General features: G+C 40.9%; 1 protein-coding gene across 3 annotated transcripts in view; it reads right to left on the reverse strand.

Annotated features, from left to right (window-relative positions):
* The window catches only part of gbf1 (golgi brefeldin A resistant guanine nucleotide exchange factor 1), a 149134-nt gene extending 135298 nt beyond the window's left edge, over positions 1 to 13836 (reverse strand). The window contains exons 1-3 of one of the 3 annotated variants that reach the window (XM_079689598.1): positions 13502 to 13836; positions 11233 to 11336; positions 9920 to 9986 (exon numbers count right to left, since the gene is read on the reverse strand). In XM_079689598.1, the coding sequence (XP_079545724.1) occupies positions 9920 to 9986; positions 11233 to 11328 (163 nt within the window). In that variant the 5' untranslated portion in view covers positions 11329 to 11336; positions 13502 to 13836. Of the gene's footprint in view, positions 1 to 9919; positions 9987 to 11232; positions 11337 to 13501 lie in introns of those variants that run through there. The other 2 variants (XM_079689599.1, XM_079689600.1) reach the window with 2 other exon arrangements.

Here is a 13836-nt window from a genome sequence, read left to right on the forward strand (position 1 = left end):
GAAGCGCCATCTCCTGGTTAAATCCTGAAATTGAAAATCTGGCAACGCCCTCTTGGAAAATAGTGGGAGGGCTTAACATTCCTCTATACTGGTCTTAGGCAGGTCGTAGGCAGGAAGCTGTAAGCTGGAGTCTGAAATTCAGTGCTGCATCTGTACGTACAGTGGGGCAAAAAAGTATTTTGTCAGCCACCAATTGTGCAAGTTCTCCCACTTAAAAAGATGAGAGAGGCCTATCATTTTCATCCTAGGTATACCTCAACTATGAGAGACAAAATGAGAAAAGAAAATCCAGAAAATCACATTGTCTGATTTTTAAAGAATTTATTTGCAAATTATGGTGGAAAATAAGTATTTGGTCACCTACAAACAAGATTTATGGCTCTCACAGACCTCTAACTTATTCTTTAAGAGCCTCCTCTGTCCTCCACTTGTTAACTGTATTAATGGCACCTGTTTGAACTCGTTATCAGTATAAAAGACACCTGTCCGCAACCTCAAACAGTCACACTACAAACTCCACTATGGCCAAGAGCAAAGAGCTGTCAAAGGACACCAGAAACAAAATTGTAGACCTGCACCAGGCTGGGTAGACGGAATCTGCAATAGGTAAACAGCTTGGTGTGAAGAGATCAACTGTGGGAGCAATTATTAGAAAATGGAAGACAGACAAGACCACTGATAATCTCCCTCGATCTGGGGCTCCACGCAAGATCTCACCCCGTGGGGTCAAAATGATCACAAGAACGGTGAGCAAAAATCCCAGAACCACACGGGGGGGGGACCTAGTCAATGACCTGCAGAGAGCTGGGACCAAAGTAACAAAGGCTACCATCAGTAACACACTACGCCGCCAGGGACTCAAATCCTGCAGTGCCAGACGTGTCCCCCTGCTTAATCCACTACATGTCCAGGCCACTCTGAAGTTTGCTAGAGAGCATTTAGATGATCCAGAAGAGGATTGGGAGAATGTCATATGGTCAGATGAAACTAAGATAGAACTTTTTGGTAAAAACTCAACTCGACGTGTTTGGAGGAGAAAGAATGCTGAGTTGCATCCAAAGAACACCATGCCTACTGTGAAACATGGGGGTGGAAACATCATGCTTTGGGGCTGTTTTTCTGCAAAGGGACCAGGACGACTGATCCGTGTAAAGGAAAGAATGAATGGGGCCATGAATCGTGAGATTTTGAGTGACAACCTCCTTCCGTCAGCAAGGGCATTGAAGATGAAACGTGGATGGGTCTTTCAGCATGACAATGATCCCAAACATACCGCCCGGGCAACGAAGGAGTGGCTTCGTAAGACGCATTTCAAGGTCCTGGAGTGGCCTAGCCAGTCTCCAGATCTCAACCCCATAGAAAATCTTTGGAGGGACTTGAAAGTCTGTGTTGCCCAGCGACAGCCCATTACAGGCTTTTCCCATCTTTTTAAGTGGGAGAACTTGCACAATTGGTGGCTAACTAAATATTTGTTGCCCCACTGTATATTACACAGTAGTATTCATGTGTTGATAGGCCCACTTCTCAAATAAATTCTATCATTTCATTTTAAAACATTTCTAACAAATCTTAGTTGATAAAAAAAAAGCCCAATAACTTATTTGCATAACAAGCTTGAAATATACCCTTCCGATTTCCACTTATTATAAGCAGTCTGAGGCTTCTGTTCCTCTTAAGCCCCACGGACCCGTATCCGGGGCCGAAATCGCGTCATTTGCAGGAAACAACGTCAAAGGAACCTTCATATTTAATAAACTATGAATGTTTTATACCCATATAACGGAAAAAAACTAATTTAACTGATCTTAAAAGCTCGCATGCGCAAAGACGCCACCTTTTATTTAACATGAGAGTCGATGGGACGATTTCCCTTCGATTATATTGGCTCTAACGGCCAGGAAGAGATGTCACATGTCAAAATCGAGCAAGGGGGGCCAGAGATATGGAAAATCCACCCAAATGGCCCCAGAAGAGGTATTTTTTGCTAAATCTGTCTAAAAAGGTCAAATATCACTTGTTTTGCATCAATCTTGATACAGGGTACTTATTATCTGTTGTACTTTGGATTCCTAAAGCTTTTAGTACAAAATATTTTTGGGACGGACACTATAATTTACAGTTTTTTACCATGCTCAATCTGAATTTTCTTTAAAATAAAAAACATCTATATTGATTCTGACTTTTCTACATCCAACTCACAGGTTTATCATTACTTTAACAAAAAAGATTTTTAATTTAACCCTTTTAGAAGGGAAGATATGGACATTTGTTCTGGGAATGTCATTTTGGGGCCTGAAACCTGAAAAACAGGCTTGGGGCCTAACAGGTTAAGTGTAGAGTTGTCAAACCTTTTTGTAACAAAGTAAATAACATGACTCAAGTGCTCATGTAGATTAATGTGCATTGTCCCTTCTTAAAAAATTAAATAAGGAAACATAAGAAAAATAAATAATTCCTTCTGTACATGCTGGAGGCTTTGTTGTGTCTTTTGTTGTGTGTCCCCCCTCAGTCCAGCCTGCCCTCCACCTCACCCTCCTCTCTTGGTGCTCAGGGGGGATAGTTTGTTTCGCTCACATCTTGCCCACTGTTCCTGTCAGCACATCCGTATCCTCGGCGGCACGATGGGCTTTGTCTATGCCTGAGCCCGACCCTACAGACACCCCCAGCATGATTAATAGCCCTGTGCTGGGACGCTCCATCCACTCAGCACATTGTTGAGAGCCGTTGAAACAGTACAACAGTTGCATCCCCTCTTCACACCGGGCATAAGCCCTGCCTGTTAACTGGCCAGATTTACAGCTACTAACCAGTACTAGGTGGCAGTGTGTCTGGGGAGGGGGGGGACACTCCTATTAATCATAGTTAATGTGATGGGGGCTTTTACAACCAGTAGGCCAAAGGCTTGCCACTATATAACACCTGTATAATCCATGGCGCCTCCCATCAACCATACATCAAAAACTACACAGCATTGTTATTCTCTGTGATACCATGGCTTGTTGGATCCATTGAAGATTAACAGGTGAGCTGAATCTTGTTTATCAGTCAGTTCTGCATAATCAATCAATCAAATGTACTACAAATGGAGATTCAAGAGTTTTAAAATCCCAATCTAAATTCAGATTAGAAATGAATAGACACTATTTCTTATTAAATAACTGTTTTTAACTGTCATATCAAATAATAGGCTGACAGAAAAGGATTTTCCAGCAATTCAAACAGTTGAATGATGAAGTAAAGTATCAATGAAAAAACATATTAGGCTTTGCTGCTTTTACATTTTAGAGTGAATATCTTTGGGTTTTAAACTGTCGGTCAGCAAACTCTTTCAGCCCGGGCTCTAGGAAGTTCTTTTTTTTACATTTTATAGAAAAAACAAGAACAATTTAAAATAAATCAAATCATTAATAATACAATAAAAAAATGTATTGATTGAAAGGTTGAAAATAAAAACATGAAATGAGCAAGAACACCTTTAGCCATGTGGATGAAATTCAGGCCCAAAACATTGTGCAGGTTGCCAAACCTATTTTCCATTAAAATACCTTATTGTTGTAGTTTTCTGAATTGCTGTTGCCTTGACTAGACTAGAGCACAAATAATGTATTAATCAGTCATTCCATTATTGTAATAATCAAAAATTCCACAATTTCAGAGTTTTCAAATGTAAAGATTTGCTGCTTTCTTTAGTATATATATATATATGAAATATCTTGGGGGTTTTCAGTGCAACAACCAATTTGAAGATACTAACTTTAATTTAAGAAACTGTAATGGACAAGCTTTATTATTTTTCAGTCATTTTATGATCCAAAGAAGTTATCTAATGAATAAATAGTGGAAATAATCAGGGTTTTCTCTTTGCATGTACAAATATTAAGGGATTAATTTATCTGAGACTATGGGTGTTTCTCAATGTCGAGGAAACCGGTTCCAGAGCCACTATTTCAAGGATACTGCGTCATTGAGTCCCACCGAAGGACTGTTCCAATGACTAGGATGCTTGGAATTCTACCGAGGCCGGCGCACTTCGTTGCGGGAAATTTTGAGGCTGCACATGTGTAGCCTCCGCGGTCTTAAAATCCCCACAATGCTTTGCGCACGGACCAATTTCCAAAATCTTTGACGGAAAATGTAAGGCGGGGCCTCTCATATGACGCCTGCACACTTACTAGCCTGTTCCATTCTTCGTTCTCCGAATGCCAGGAAGGATTCTTGCCTAGCCTCTGATGGACCTGACTCGTAAGACAAGGAAGCGTCCTCGACATTGAGAAACACACTATGTTGACCCAACCTGAGGCTATAAATCTGACTGACATTAATGTAAGTGACATCTCCGCCCACCCAGTTTATTGTCTTTTGACCACGTCATAAAAATAACTGACAGCAGGACTGAGAATGTAACCCCTGATCTCATGGTTAAAGCTTCAAGACAGCGGGGCCACGCGGCAGACATGTAAAGAATTGCCGTGAGTCAGATTATCCTTGCTCAGAATGCCTCCATGAGTAAACCTATTTGCATAAGTGGCTGAGCGACATGAATTATGGCTCCTCTTCCTCGGCATTTACCAGCTGCCTTCTGCCAGTTCAATTGGGAGTGATATATGTGTGAAGATCAGGTGGCGGGAAAGAGGAAGGGAGGAGTGAGAGGGTGTAAGGGGGGGTAAAAGGCCACAACTAGATCCCAAGTGCTGGGGCTGCACCCCCTGTAGGCCCACCAGCGCCTGCCTGACTACAGCTGGGGACCAAGACAACACACACTCAAGCTTGACCTTGAAATAACGCAGAGACGGCATGTGTGCATTCTCCCCTGATGACTGACATGACGGCAAAATGTGATGAATTAGTGAGGTTGTCAGTAATGCATGGATTAGACTGTGAAAACATGAAGGAAATATATTCAAAACATCATAGTATCACAGTGTTTCCCACAGATATGAAATATACTTGTGGTGGTAGCGGGGGGGAGTGGGAGGGGGGGTGGCTGGCTCTCTGACGTGCAACAACATTAACCTTTCTGTTGGCCGCTTGTTAGCAGACCCTTCACATGAAAGCAGAGCAAATAGGTACAGGAGGCGTAGAGCGAGCGATCATTGTCCACTAGTTAATCGATCGCAAATGGTGTCCTGCTCACGGACGGATACAAAAAAAAAAACGAAATGGGTCGCGAAGTATACATTACTGGCCGTTTATATACCTGGGCGGCACGCCCAAGTAAAGTCGATGAGTGGGAAATCCTGGTATCATTATACCGCTGCCACTGAGCACCTTTTTATTGCAGCAAAAAATAAAAAACAGTGCATACAACGAGCATTACACGTCGGTGCCTCAAACTATGTAATTAAAAATATATATTTTTCTGCAGTAATTCTACTATTCCATGCAGAATTAGCTTTGCTTTGTGCTTATCTTTGGGGAAACCAGGGTAATTATTGTAAAGGTCAGCAGGAGAGTAATCAAATCATCCTCTACAATGTTCACTCTGCAAATCCACAGTCATGCCCCCTGATATCTACCTCCGGTCCTGTGCTGGTGATTACAGTCAATCAGAGGTGTGCTTGTGAATTTCGTTAGTGTTTGGATGAAAAGGAGAAAGCTGTCAGTCAAAAGGCCACTCTGGCTTTGTACCTGGGGGCAGCAAGGGGCTCTAAACCTGTATTTGTATGAATAAAAATGAAGGGATTTAGCAGCAGACTGTTTCTTCTGCAGACTTGTCAAAGATCTGACCTTCGCTGCAGCAGAGGGGGGTGATGGGAGGAAAGAATTGAAGATTTAAGAAGCTGAGTGACTTCTGGATAAATGAGGTCCAACTGAAAAAAGATAGAGGGAAAAATATGTATGTCAGATTGAGAGGCGGTTCTCCGGTCTTTCTAACTCTCTGAGGTATAGTCCAGCAATCAAATAAATTCATAGAATTATTCAACAAGAGATTGAGAGAGATTTGTCTGTGCGATGAAAATGGTATACAGGAGAGACCCCCTGCCAGTGTCAGGTGGGAGGGAAATACTACAGCTGCAGATCAATACAAAGTTCCAGAACATTTAATACAATAATACTTTCACTATTTCTGTTTTCTTTGTTAGTTGATAATCAAAGTTCAAGCTGGTATGCAATAACAAAATATAAAAGCCAGTTTGTCCTACATCAGTTGCTTGTTTTTTATTCCAGTTTAGACCCTGTTATACACAATCCAGATTGCCTATTCATGTCATCTAAAAAGCTACTGCTCACAAACTAGCACTGGTGAAGTCAAATCGAACCTGAAGGATTGTTAAGGTTAAACAATAAATGAACATATTCAAAATAATAACCACACTAATATTAAGTTGTGCACAAACGTATTAAAAGGAACAAAGCATACGAGTCATTATTACTCAAAGTTTAAACCTATGTACTATTTTACTATGTAAGTGTAAACCAAAGAACCTTGTAGGACAGAAATAAATATATTTTTCTAAGCCAGTACATATTTAAAGCCAGATGCTGGCCACAAAGCTGTGGAAAGCACTCAATTATATGAGTCTAATGAGGTTAGGGATGGGGCATTAGATATCAAACTCAACCCAAACCATCCCATTTAAATCAGAGGAAAGTCCCCTGCTTCCTGGGACTGATTTGCCTGGATGACTGAGCAAGGTGGAGCTGAAGCATCACAACACATGGTCCATCGTTGGCCCGTCTGCGTCAACTGTGCTCTCATTGTTCAGGAGCGGGGAGACGACCTTACATTCTCCAGGAGCAGAAGGAAACTTTTTTTTTTCTGCTTTAAGAAAAGTGAGACAAGACTTCCTTTCCCAGAACAATTTATCTCTCTGCTTGACAAGACTCCCTGCTATATTTACCCAACTAAAATTGCAGATGATATACTTCCAGCTGCACTGCTCTCCAGCTCTTTGGCACATGGTCCTGTCCATCACATTAGTTACAACAGAACAGGAACGCCAGGGCAGTGACACCCTCAGCCAGACGGCGAGAGGGACTGAGAAATATGGAAAGAAAGGAAATAAGAGAAGAAAGACAGAGGGGCTGAGAAACCTTGTGGGGACTAATTCATATTGCCTTTGCTGGTTGCTGGTTGGTGTTAGTTGTTAGAAGGAGCGGAGTTACACACCAGAGTGAATGGAATTACTGGGCTTTTATTAAGCAGACAGCTGGGCTGCTGCGAAGCCTCAAAGCAGCAACTAAACAGACCACCCACAAGACTCCCTGACAAAATATTGCTGTGTTTCTTTACAAGATATATTAGGTTGGTATGCTGCTGCAAAAACAAAACAAATTGATCAGTCTGTCAGGCACAGAATTGAGCCCTACTGTGGTTTTTTGATCTCCATGTTGTCTCTCATCAGGGCAGGGATGTAACATTTCAGAGACTGGGGGCACGGGGGATTTGGGCTTAAGGATACAACAAAGACTTTCAAACCACCTACTTCATGCAAATGCCTTAAAAAAGCTGAAAAAAATTCAGTATTTTTTATTCGACTTCCATTCTATTCAAATACAATACAGTACAGTGTAAGAGAATGGGTTTAAGTGAGGGGAACAGAGGAGCACAGGCTTGTGGTGATTTAAGGGCTGTGGGGAAAGGGTTAAAGAGGGAGGAAAAAGAAAAAGAAAAGAGGTGGGTAGATTCCTCCTCAGCCAGCAGTGCCTGTCCATCTCACAGCAGCACTGGCATTCCCTGGAGGGAGGCAGCAGCAGGGGGAGTGGGGGGGGCTCACACTGTGCAGCTTCATGTTTTGCATCTCGGCCATTGCTCACAACTTCTACAACTTGAGCTCCAGGGCTGTGGGAGCTGCCAGAGCTCTCATTGCAAAGGCATGACAACATGCAGGACTGTCCTCAGGCCAGCTTGGCTCTCTCATAAGAAGGGGGGCTGTCAGACACCACCACTGCATTTACACACTCAGGGACTCACAAATGATCAGGCACCACACTGAGTGTTAGTGTGACTAGACTGGAGAAGGTCTAGGACAGGGGTCGGCAACAGGCGGACCGCGGACCTATAATCAATACATTAATAGGGGATTTCAATTTTGACGGGGCGATTCTATTTTAACCACCGCCGACAAAGGGCGAAAGAGACGAGTGAGCGATACAGGGAGAGAAACACAGAAGAAGAGACGAGAGCGCGGCAGAGAGAAGAGGAGAGGAAAGTGAGTGAAGAGAATAATTAGCGATACAGGGAGAGAAGCGGAGAGGAGAGTGAACAGGCGTGTTAGCGGCAGACAGGGAGAGACACATAATAACACATGGTGCTCTCCAAGAAGAGGAAAGTGGACAGTGAGAACAGAGCTTTTAACCCTGAGTGGACTCATTCATGTTCATCCTGCCCACTGGGAGCACAGAACCAGTGTGTCTCATTTGTTCAGAGACCGTGGCGCTCATTAAAAGTGTCAAAACGCCACTATGAAACAAAACACAAAGTGTTTGACCAAACATTACCTCTCAAGTCAGAACTGAGGTCAAATAAGCAGTCTCAGAGCCCGATATGATCAGTCCACCAGGATCAACATTAAAACTAAATATCGTTCCAGGGCAGGCTAACCGAGGCTAACCAATGAGCACCTGCATGTGTGTATGAGAATGGCCCTGACACCAATTCAGCCCAGATTTACACTCCTGGCAGGACAAGCTCGAGCTCAATTCTCTCACTGAATTAAAAAGAAGTGAGTGAGGGACTGCAATATAAGAGGGAAAGAAAGAGAAACTTTAAAACTGTTCAATTGTTATGATGTGTGAAGACTGATATTGTTCTATAATCGGCTGAAACTGTTAAGTCATGATGTAAAACGGTTAACAAAGAAAAAGGTAAACTCAAGCTGCTGCTACACTTTATTTTATCCATCTAAAATTAAGCACTTTTGAGATGCACACATTTTCAAAAGCTATTTTATTTATTTTCACTATTTTTATTTTAAAATGCAGCCCCAGAGGAACATTCCACATATCCACAGTATTTACTGTATATCTGTATAGTTCAATGTTAATTGACAATAAATAGTTGTTTTTGAATTGTACTTTCTTTATTTGATTGGCAGTCAGTTGTTGATTAAGCTACAGGCTACTTCAATATATAACACACTAATTCATAAAGCAAGTTAGACATTTTGATGTTCCGGACCTTCACATGGGGAAATTTTCTCTAACTGGACCTCGTTGAATTTTAGTTGAATACCCCTGGTCTAGGATGATTAGATTACATTACATTTAGCTGACGCTTTTGTCCAGAGCCAATAAACAATAAATTGATCAACCTCAATCCCTGATTAAAAGCTTAAAGGTGGGGTAGCTAATTCACTTCAGAAACACCTTTTGTTACATTCCATGGAATGCTCTTAACATCCCGATAGCAAGGAACACATTAAATGCTTTGACAATAAATATATACAAATATTTCATCTTTGGAAGCTGTGGCGCTGTAAAAAGCAAGTCCAATTATCTGCCTCGGCCCGCGGCAGATAACTGGATGGCCTACCTGCCTGTCAGCCTTCCATCTCGTGCCCTCATTGGTCATGTGCGCGTTCGTGTGTGTTGGAGGAGGGGCTCTGTAAGGAAGTCTGAAGGAAGGGGCACATTTCTTTCAGTTGTGTACTTTCAAATTCTAGCGCACTCGAGCTGGTTTCTCCATTCTTACCTACCCTACCTTTAAATCTGTTATCACTGCAAATCTGATGGACAAAGAGAGAAAGGGGCCCAATGCACGTGCTGTTGGCCCCACCAATACTATCAGCTCCAGAGCTGAATTCATGGCTTTTCCTGAACCAGACCAGACCCTGGTACCACTCTCATTTCAGCCACCCAGTGTTATTCATATTTCAGTTGACATGGTACGAGAGCCTCATTTCATGTCAACATGAGGTCAAACAGCTTGTGAAACCTGAACTAATCCCATCACGTACACCCTATCAGCCCCACGTACCTTTAATGTAGTTGAGGGTTTCTTTCAGGTGGGCAAAGCTGTTAAGTAGAGGGTCCTGCTCTTCATCCTGGGCAGAGAAAAACATGATGAGAGCACTAAGACATTCAAAGTAGTTCAATCAAATATAATATAATATTCAGTTTCAGGGTCTATTACATTGAATGTGTGCTATAAAATCAACAAATCTAGTAACAGCAATTATTTTGAATATTAAGTTGTGACTTTTTAATTAAAGCAGCATGTAAAAGGTATATGGATCTGCATGTAGAAAAAGATTATCTCTAAATAAGACAAATCTTGGTACTGCTCAAATGTCCTGCTGTACAATTAAACTTCACATTGCTCTTAATGTTATGTTGTTATTACAACAAATGTAATTGCACACATTCTATAGCTTTATCAAAGGTTTGTGTTTGGTTGCTTTCACTTTATCTTAAGGCTCTTAAAAGAAGCGTTGGTTAATAGGTAATAAGGCCCATATAAATCCTATATGCTTAGAAGTCATCCAGAATATGCCACTGAAAAGAGCTTGGCTTAATGTGGAGTGTCTTTGTAGCCGAGTGGTCACAGCCATGTTACCTCGCTGCAAGGGCCCGGGTTCCAAAAGCCTTAGGAACTTGAGCTACATGTTTTAGATTCTTTTGTTAAAGAAGCATTATTTAATTTGAGTAAATTCATTGTAAAAAGTATTAATAACACTGTCTCACTTCAGATCAAGTATCTGAAAAAATATAGTTCCAAATCATCCCTATAGTTTCTAAACCAGGGACCCAAATGCATGCTGGTCCTTCTACACTAGCATGCAAAAGAAGTAAAGATAAGGTTATTCAGACGTTTGTGTGGACTCTTTAGCCATTCCTGAGATTATCATTGGGAAAACAGTTCATTTCAAAATGAAGCTTTCATCACAATATCAGAGTTATGATGAGCAGAGAAAGAATTAGTGGCAAGAAAAAGTTCTACCCTCAAGGGGAGATATGTTCAAATGCTCGGCCACCATAAGCCCAACAACCAAAATACAGTATGTCTGGATATGGGTTTGAGAGGCAGATCATCAGAAAACAAACTTCAAATCAAAAAGGAAATGTACCAAAATCAAACATTGGTTAGATAGGGAACCCTACAGACTCCAAAGTGTTGGCTCTCTTTCTGCCCACTGAGCAGCCCCTCTGTCGTTGTTTGGAAGCATTTTATTCAAAGGTTTTGTCAAATCACAAAACCTTATACCATTTAGTCCATTTGTATATCTTTATTAGAGCTAGTCTTTATTCAAATAAAGTATAGTACAAATATAATTGTTGTGATTAACTCACCAGTGGAGTGTGGGTATTCCACCTGGAGTTCCTCTTGATAGCTCCAACAACGGTACTAATCTCACCCTGGACGATGTAGATGTTCTTGTCCACCATGCTGCTTTCTGAGAGACAAACGGAGAAGGAGAAGGTTAGTTTGGCCCATAATGATATATTATCAATTGTATTGTATTTAACAAGCTATGCGTTGCTACGTATGTGTGTATGTATGTATTTTATTCAAATCTTTCATCAAATAACCCGTCTCTCAAATATTTCATTTGAAATGTGTCTTCCTTCTACTATTTCAAAATGTTTCAGTCAGCCTGATGAACACTTATCAGCTCTTCAGGATACGTCATTCTACAGTGACTTCAGTGTCAGTGAGACATCACTGATATCTGTTGTGAATTTGAGACAAAAAAACAACAAACCGCTTAACATATTGTTATCTATTATGTTGTGACATTATCAGAAAATGAACTTCTATAGTATATACTTCTATGTCTATACAAAAGATGATATATAGGAATAAAGAGCCTACTATAAATAATGAAATTGATACCACCTCGACATTAATTCAATCCGTCTGATTGTGCTCCTCGTGGCAAACATCTTTTATCATGAGATTAATGTATTTCAAGTCGGATATGCAATCATTTCGAAAATATTAAATTATGAAATTCTGCAAGAAGTATATTATAGATTAGACTGTAAACTTATATTTCAACTCAAAACCTTTACCCTAAAATGAATATACATTATGAGAAGCAAACAGCACATTTCCATGTGTACATTCAGAATGCCTTAAACCAATATGGATAACCAAACAAAATCAGAATGACATACTGTTCATATTTGACAAGCAGTATACCACAAAGTGGTTGGATTAACCTTTTTCCCTGTGTCATGAAAGCCATGGCATATAATACACTTACATTACAGGAAGATGTATGAATGTATGGACTAGGTGACAGAGGCCACATTCTTTAAATTCAAGGTAAGCACCCTATTCAATAAGATAAGACGATTAAAATATGGAAGGTAGAGGCCGGGATGTAGAGGCATAGGGATAGGCGTACAGCTGATAAGACTGTCATATATGAGGCTCCACTAGCGAATAGGATTTTCAAACCAACAATTCTTTTTTGAATCAGTGGGGTTAAGTCCGGGTCTGACATTGTATTTCCCGAGAAATCTGCACAGTGCAGGGACAGTAAACTGTCAACTTAGTGGAAACATATTAGTTCAGGAAAAACCTTTACCTTTTATGATTGGAAAATGTTTTAACAATAAAAAGTAAGTCTCTCTTTCCTTCATATTGTAATAAATGCTCTATTTTTATTTAGCCGGCAAGTATAAGTCACTGCATACTGTCTCACATCAGCTGCTTATTGGAGCAGGAGACAATGTACAGTACTGCGTAGACCATTGTTTCATAAGACTGGGTACAGGGTACCAGACAGGGAAACAAATGCTTCCAATCAACACGTTCAACTCATCAAAGTAGATAAAGCCATCTCAAACGTGTACATGTCTCCCTTTCAGTACCTTTCACTCCATGTGAATGGAAGCTCAGGGGCCAGAGGGACTCTATGCTTTTCACAATGGTTCTAGATCATCAAGATTAAAAGCGTTTATGGAACAGTTTATTTTTGCCAGGTGATGGTGTTAATACATTCTCTGCATGAAAATAGCTTTTCTGGAGACAGACTTGCAAAGAAGCACATGGACAACTGAACCTTTTGGAGAAGATGTAAGACTCCCTCCCTTGCTCTGATATCAATGCTAACAATCAGCTGAGTAGATGGACATCTCTGCCTGTCACTCCCAACACATAAGTAACATAATGCAGTCATGGAATAAAAGCTACTGATACAAGTCAGCTTGTTGTCTGTCAGGTAAGAAGGTGCTAGCAGGCTAATTAGATTACCTAGCTACAGTATGTCAGTAGCATATATTCAGAGGCGAAGCTATCAAGCTAGCTCTTCACCATACCATGGTGTTGAAAACCTGTTGACAGACCTCTGGGAAAAACACAATAAAAGGACAAGTGACTACTATTAAGTTCATATAAATCGACCTACTAGTTTTAAAAATAGTTTCATATATTTCCTATCCAGAAAGACCACAGCTAACTACTTAGCTACGTGTTCATTTGCTAAGGAGAGGTGTCTTCCGTGTATGTCCTCTCGGACAACAGTAATCTTTTCATGACATAATATCAAAACGCCTGTTGGAAGATATATATACGTACGCGTCTGTGGTTGTTAAGAAATAATGAGGTTACCTGTGTGTGGCTGCTATTTCAGAGATGGAGTCCTGCTGTCGCTTATGCTAGCCTAGTTCGGAAAGCTAGCAGGCTAGCCGGCCAACAGTGAATGAAGAAGACCTAAGTTCAGTTCAGCACGACAACAGGAAAAACTGCTGTTTTCGGACATTCCACTGCGTGATACCGTAATAATTCCAAACACCACGTATTCATTCACTCTTCAAAATAATGCTCCATAAGTGAATAAAGTGAACACCTTCCTGCAGCTGTCAATCTGGCCTTGGTAAACACACTGACGTGGAAAAGCTCCGCAGTCTCAACCTAGCCTGATGACGAGTTATGATTGACAGGCT

This window comes from Notothenia rossii (genome assembly GCF_949606895.1).
Source record: "Notothenia rossii genome assembly, chromosome: 6".
Lineage (NCBI taxonomy): Eukaryota > Metazoa > Chordata > Actinopteri > Perciformes > Nototheniidae > Notothenia > Notothenia rossii.